We start from the raw sequence: 7742 nt of genomic DNA on the forward strand, positions 1-7742 counted from the left end.
GTAAACAAGTGAAAAAATAAATAAATAAATAAAGAACAGATCATTACTTTAAAGGAGCAATTTGAATGGGTCATCGGGTTAAGATCATAATTCTGACCCGGGTGCAAGGAAGACTAAAACCGCCACTAGTCATTTTTAGGCAATCTTTTCAATTAACCTATTATTATGCTCAAAAAGCTGTCATTGTATCAAGTATCAAGATTCAAACCCAATTGCATTCCTTGTTTTTCTTTGACAGAATTTGGAGTGTTGTCAAACAAAGGAATCAATTTTTTTCCTATGCAAGTTTTTGGCATGCTATTTTTCTGAAGTCCTGTGGTTTTAACCCTTCAACGTAATTCGACATTTCCATTCACATCTAAGCTTCAGCTCTACCTATCCACCAAATTTCCTTAAAAAATTGGTTTTTTGAAGACTGAAAAATAAGTTGAAAATATGCCAGATAAATAAATTTTATTTATTACAAAATAAAATTTTGCGAAAAATTTTACTATTGCGAGATAAAACTTGCAAAAGCTTATTTTTGCAAGTTTCCCATTATCACCTCAAACCGCTAAAAAAATTTAGTGATTCTTATTTTACGACAAACAACAAGATGATTTTCTTCACTTTTGAAGTTTCAGGCAGCTAAATAATCCTCGAAACGCACTAAAACTTTTCTAGGTCTGCAGTGGCAGTGTTCTTCTTTTCTTCTGTCTCTCTCTGCTCATTTGAATAATTTACCACAGATGATAAATGAGACCCAACAATTGTTGGGTCTGTGGATGCTGTTGAACATGTAAAAATCAGCTAATGGTTTTTACATGCCTTTATTATTCTTCCCTACTTGTGATCAGCTCTTATTATAACTTAGAACTGATTAAAAACAGCATTTCCAGAACCAGCGAAAAACTTTTTCTTTTTCACTATTTCATTCATGTAAACCAGTTTTAAGTTCTAGAAATTTTTTCCGATCCTACAGAATTAAAAATGTTCACTTTTCTACTAAATTTGATACGAAATGCAAAATGGGAATCAAATTTTCTCACAAAGAAAAAGGCTGTATATTGTCCTCCAAACTTGATGCGCAACAGATGAGAACCGATATTTCACTCCGCCGCTATTGGTATGTAAAATAAAATTTATTTATATTAAAACAAACTAACTTTTTTAATATATAAGAGAACTTCAATATGAAAACCGAAAACTTAAACTTTAAGGAGAAGCAAAAACTTTTGTGACTTGACTTGCATCTCAATGTTGTCCTTTTCATAAGTCTTGAACATCCCCCCCCCCCAAAAAAAAATGATACCAAGGCTCTCCATCACTAAATTCACAAACTGAACAATTTCTTTTATCAATTCTAAATAAAAATGAGTTTAATTTACAATAGCTAGTGAAATCCAGAGAAAATAGCTTTTTTGGTAAAGTGTTTTTATTAGTAAAAAAATATACGTAACTTAAGAATTAACTTACGTAAAAAACTTTTATATTCTTATATTTTTATTATGTATATGAGGGGGTTTGTCCCCTCGTTAATACCTCGCTCTTTATACTAAATCTTAAGTTTTGTCCCAATTCTTTAAGAATGACTCCTGAATCAGAAAGGCCGTAGAATAAGTAGTTGAAATTTTTTTTTTATAGTAATGCTTAAAAAATCCTGCGCCCTTTTCATTGAGTTTCTCTTCCCCCATGACAAATTCGTCCAAGTATATATTCTCCCACATAGCCCCCTCCCTTCAACCCAACCCCCAAACCAAAAGAATCCCCCCTGAAAACGTCTGTACACTTCCCAATAACCATTACTGTATGTAAACACTGGTTAAGGTTTGTAACTTGTAGCCCCTCCCCCTGGGACTGTGGGGGAGTAAGTCATCCCCAAAGACATAGTTATTATGGTTTTCGACTATGCGGAACGAAATGGCTATCTAAAAATTTCGATCCGTTGACTTTGGGAAAAAAATGAGCGTGGGAGGGGGCCTAGATGCCCTGCAATTTTTGGGTCACTTAAAAAGGGCACTAGAACTTTTAAATTCCATTAGAATGAGCCCTCTTGAGACATTCTAGGACCACTTGGTCGATACCATGACCCCTGGGAAAAAAAAAAAAAAAAAAAAAAAAAAAAAAAAAAAAAAAAAAAAAAAAAAAAAAACGCACCCGTGATCTGTTTCCTGGCAACAAATACGAAATTCCACATTTTTGTAGATAGGAGCTTGAAATTTTTGATATAGGGTTCTCTTATATGCTGAATCTGATGGTGTGATTTTTGTTAAGATTCTATGACTTTAGGGGGTGTTCCCCCTATTTTCGAAAATAAGGTAAATTTTCTCAGGCTCGTAACTTTTGATGACAAAGACTAAATTTGATGAAACTTATATATTTAAAATCAGCATAAAAATCTGATTCTTTTGATGTATCTTTTAGCATAAGAATTTTGATTTTTAGAGTTTTGTTTACTATTGAGCCGGGTCGCTCCTTACTAGTTCGTTACCACAAACTGTTTAATGTTTGTTTGTTTTGTGCAGCTAGCCTTGCATACTTTTCGGACAAAAGACCACTATAACTGGCTATTGATTTTACCCAATATTCCATTAAATAAAGTCATATTTAAGGCGTAAAAAACTTTTACATGCGTTCTAGAATCCAGTTATTAGGAGTAACGACTGGGACGTAACAACACATGAAATGGCTACGAAAATCTGACACATATATATCTTCTTAACATCACGAACAAAGAATTTTTTATCTTAGTGTTTAGTTAAGAAAACGAGAAAAACTGCAGTTTTTATGGAGCACTTTCAATTCATGATAGTGAAAAATACAAAACAAAACAGATAATGCAAATCTTTCGGTCAAACATCCACTTGGCCGTCCTTAGTGAATGAAGAAGAATAAAATGTAGATAAAAATCCAAGGCAAAACACAAAAGACAAACCTTAGAAATACAAATAAAAAAAGAAGCCCTTTCTGAGGTATTGGTAAACATTCAATTTTCACAGTAACCTTAAAACAGAAACAGAAAGAGATAGAGAGAGTGAGAGAGGGGATAGCCTTTCGACTATTTAGACTTTTAATAGGTATTGGAGAGCATATTAAAAATTTAAAGACAAATTTCTTACTCTAAGGGTAAGTTCATCCCTTTCAGTCTTTCCCCAGCTTCAGTCATTGCTTTTGTAGCAACCGCAGTCTTAATTTTTTCTAGAATTATCGTTGCTGCAGCATGTTTGGCTTTTTTCTTTGACTTGCCACTGCCCGTTGCTGTAGGAAAAAAGAAAACATAGACATCTTCGAGTGATTAATCACTTTTATAGTACAATATAGATGATTTATTTTGTTTTTAAATTAGGTTCAAATAAAAGAATACCTCATATTCCAGACAAATTTGATTAAATGACCTTACTAACAGAAAAGAGAAAAAGAAAAGAAGAAAAAAGGTAAGTTTGGAGATGCAAAGTTTCCAAATATTATTTTTCTGATAACTTTGCGTTTGGTCCTTTTTGCCGCATAAGCCAAGGGGGACAGCCCTCAAAACGCTGGAAATTTGATAAGACCCAATAAAAGTAAGGCAAAAGTTGTTTGTAATCAAAATAGATGCTAAAGATGGGTTAAAATAAAAGATAGATGTTTAAAAAGAAAAATAAACGATTAAATCATTCCAAATTTAAGTACAGGAGAGGACAGATAAATCCTATTGAATGTTTATTTATTTATTAGATATCCATCATTCACATGACATGAGAAGATGGAGTAGAGGAAAAAGAAAAGGAGGAGGAAAAAAATACGCATGAAAAAAACAAAACAATTACTGCACTAACTCTTACCATAGCAAGTCAAGATGTCTTGTTTTGTTTAGAATGAGATACAAGTCTCATTGAATGAGATACTCACTTGAATGAGATACAAGTCTCATTTGCAGAAAGTAAAGTAATCATTTTCTCTTTAGTTTCGCTAAAATAGCGAATTTCGTGTTCCAACAGTAATACCTTACTATAGAACACTGACTCAAATGAACGTTTGCAAATTATACCATAATCAAAATTAATCCATCATCCTATTTTTTTTTACAAAAAAGAGAAAAAATGTGGTAAGAGTGATTGCCCTTCATATACTACATAAATCAAACACAAATTCAGTTATCTTAAGGAATTCAAGTCGACACAATAGTATCAGAATGAAATATAAAGGAAGCCACCGCCACCTTATCTTGCCAGCAGCGTAATTTAAGGTATTATAATTTGAGATTTATGTGTTCGTTTTAATTTTTAATGTTCCTCCTTACTTTCAGTTGAAAAAACCTATTTTTTTTTTAATTTATTTTCTTGTTGTTTTTCAAATAGTCGCGGTAAATCTGGCTCGCCCCCCATTAAAATTCCCTCCCCTCACAGGAAAATCCTCTGTGGAAAGTTCCTCCCGCGTAAAATACACAACCCACCTTAAAATACACAACCCATCGTAAAACCCCTGCCAGGCAATTCCATCCTTGCTAATCCCCCCCCCCATTCGGAATCTTTTCCGGAAAAGATTCCGCCTGAGAAATTCTCCTTGGCTTACTTTTATTTTAAAAAGGCTTTAAGTTCTTTTCGTTGTTCTCATCACTCCGAAAATTCCCCCCTCCCTGGAAATTATTTCTCGGAGATCCAAATACGCTGAACATTTCCCCCGGGCATTCCCTTGGAACATCTTCACATGCAAAATTGAGTAGGGAAAAAGAAATAAGACAAATAAAAGGAATGTAGTATAGGAATTCTGTCAATCACCCTAGTCTAAAACTCCCCTGGAAAGTTCTCCCTTAAAAAAAAGCATCCTATTCTAAGTAAACTACCCTTGTGTTTAAAGAGTTGTTCTTAAAAAATTGGGACAAACAGTCAAAATTTAGCGTATAGAGCAAGGTATTGAGGAGGTCGCAACCCCTCAATACTCAATATATGAAATAATTTCTGTTCGCTTTGAGTTTTAATGTTACTCTTTATTTTCAGTTACAAAAAAACTTATTTTTTATTAATTAATAGGTAAAAAAATCTATAGCTATTTGACTAGAATTTTCTTGTTGGAAGCTGTTCTTTTTATTACAGCTTTTTATTATAGATAGATAGATAGATAGATTTATTCACATGAAAAGCCCATTTGGGCCATGGTGACATACACAAAACAAATGTAAAAAATACAGCAACAAACATAGACTGAAAAGACATTAAACTAATTGTTTAAGAAAACATCACGATACCTCATACCTACCCGGACAAACTTTCCAATAATATTTATAGTTAAGCAACGCCTACTTCTCAAAATTTCTAAATCGAATCTCTCCCCCTAAATTCCTTACCAAATATTTCCAAGCGCAAATCCCTCAACTCCCTACAATCCCCTAAAAAATGTTGCAAAGACTCATCCATATCTCCACACATAGGGCAACTGTAAGGACCATCCCTCAATCTATTTCTCCCTAAATATTTCCTACGTTCTCCAAGAGGCATAAAATTTCCCCTTAAATGCATTACCTATTTCAAATCATCCGGAGCTATTTTCATTATTGGATGAATTTCTTCGCCCCAGTTCTCCTTGACCTCCGCATATATCCCAAGGGACGGCGAAGTAGCCTTCTCAGCTTGCCAAACCTGAACTTCCCGAGATTCTAGCCAACTAGCAACTAACCTAGATACAGTCCCTACCATCTCTCCTATCCCCTGTCCCTCATTCCAGCAATTACCTAGCCCTACATGGTCTAATATATTCTTCACCTGATTTGGTTACGAATCCTTCCTCCTATGTTGAAGCATCATTAAAAATGCTTGTTTAACTAGCCTATTATCTTCTATCGATGATACCCTTTCCCAATATTTAACCATACTAATTAACCTACTCCGTCTCATACACTTTATTCCTATATCCCCTCTTAGTACTAACCCATTAAACTTATTATCAAGGCCTAACATACACTTAAAAAATTATATGTTCATTTATTTGTAAATTTGTTTACAAGCAAATTTGTATCTATTCTTTATTTAGATAATAGATTGACAATTCTCTGTGCTTTTTTTTACCCTACCATTTCTGGTTCTCTACCATTTCTTTGAAAAACGGGTTTCTTTTGGTGTTGGATAATTTTTTCTAAGTTGGCTGTAATGAATTTTAGTATGATATGATTCATATCATACTGCATTCATATCGATTCATTAACGGGGGAACATAACACATGTAGGCATTGAGAAGACTTTCGGTATCACACCCAAAACGCCCATTTTGGTAAGCGTCTGAAGGCTTACATTAGCCTTATGGACGGCTGAATTAATATGAGCACTGAAACTACAGTCACAAGTAAAAGTTACTCCCAAGATTTTCATTTCGTACACAATCGGGAATAGGGATTAGAGGCATATCTATATTTTGCTTCAGAGGGTTGAAACGAATTATCTTCGACTTGGCTACGTTAATGGTAAGGTCATGACTAGAGCATTCGGTCTTTAGCTTATTAAATAATTGGTCTGAAAACTAATTTGTTATGATAGTGTTTTCGACTAGGTAAGCGAGCACTATGGACAGATCATCTACAAACTTGCAACGGTCGTCGTGAAACTAAGCAGGGAGTTAATTGTAGCCAGGAAAATTATTCCAGCTTATTTTGTGCCTTGTGGTGTCCCGCAAGAAATACCTGACCATGATGAATCCGAATCGTTTTCGCGGACACCCATTCGGCACCCATTTCATGGAGATTCATGCCTGCAGTCAGGAGGCAGATTATGTCAAAGGTCTTTCTATAATTCATTGCGCAAATGTTGACGAAACAGCTACCTTTTTTCGAGTCATTCGCAGACGCAGCAAAAAATCCATACTAGATAGATTGTATTGCTACAATTGGGGAGCCCACCGTACTGGAATTTATCAATACGCCCATGAATTTGTTTCAGAAGAAACTTGAGTACGAAGACGTCTGTTACTTTCACCAGACAAGGTGTAGGTGAGATCAGGCGGAGATCGTTGCATGCACTAAGGGGTAAGGGGGCTTTAGGAATAACTCTAATAAAGCCCGTTTCCACTGATGGGAAATAGTCGGAAGCAAAACACTCGTTTATGATGATGGACAGTGGTAATGCTATGAAAGCTGCATATTCACATAGAAATTTGACAGGTAATTCATCAGGGTATGAAGATGTATTCGGTTTGATCTTCTGTAATTCCATGTAAACGTCGAACTTACTGACAATTATGTCACTCTCAGGTTCACATTTTTCAAGTATGGTGGACTTTCCATCAGCCGTAATAGGTGGATAGGTAGTGCAGATCTTGGTGAAAAATTCTCTCACTTCTTTTGCATTGATTAAACCCATCTTCATTGCTGATCTTTACATTGCTGTCATAACCTTAGCCGGCCACTTTTTTCACAGCGTTGTGCCACTTTTTGGGGTCTGAAGTAGGTAACTAGTAGGGCATGGTTTCACAACCGTAGCGAGCTTTAGCTTTCTTTACCAAAGATACTATTTGATTCCGCAATTTCTTGTCGTTGATAATATCACCACAGGAGTAGAGGCAAAACATCTCTTTCAATAGTGATTTAATAGCTGGAGAGATCCATAGTTTTTCGTATTCACTAACAACAAATGATTTTGTTGTAAAGATCTCTAGGTTTAGAGTATAAAGTGGCGTTGAAATCAGATACCTTAGTATCAAAGGGCTCGTTACTGTGCACCTCGGGGAAGTCATGTGTGCCGATCATCGACCGTATTCACAGATGGCCGAATCTGTAAGATCCAATATGCTCCTCGAAG

The 7742-nt window shown here is 35.1% G+C and overlaps 1 protein-coding gene across 1 annotated transcript in view; it reads right to left on the reverse strand.

The window, feature by feature from the left end:
* Positions 1 to 7304, reverse strand: part of LOC136024698 (putative ankyrin repeat protein RF_0381) — a 31482-nt gene extending 24178 nt beyond the window's left edge. The window contains exon 1 of the mRNA XM_065700114.1: positions 6845 to 7304. Coding sequence (XP_065556186.1) covers positions 6845 to 7304 — 460 coding nt within the window. The remainder of the gene's footprint in view (positions 1 to 6844) is intronic.
* Between the last annotated feature and the right edge of the window lie 438 nt (positions 7305 to 7742).

The sequence above is a fragment of the Artemia franciscana genome, chromosome 3, assembly GCF_032884065.1.
Source record: "Artemia franciscana chromosome 3, ASM3288406v1, whole genome shotgun sequence".
In the NCBI taxonomy this organism is placed as follows: Eukaryota; Metazoa; Arthropoda; class Branchiopoda; order Anostraca; family Artemiidae; genus Artemia; species Artemia franciscana.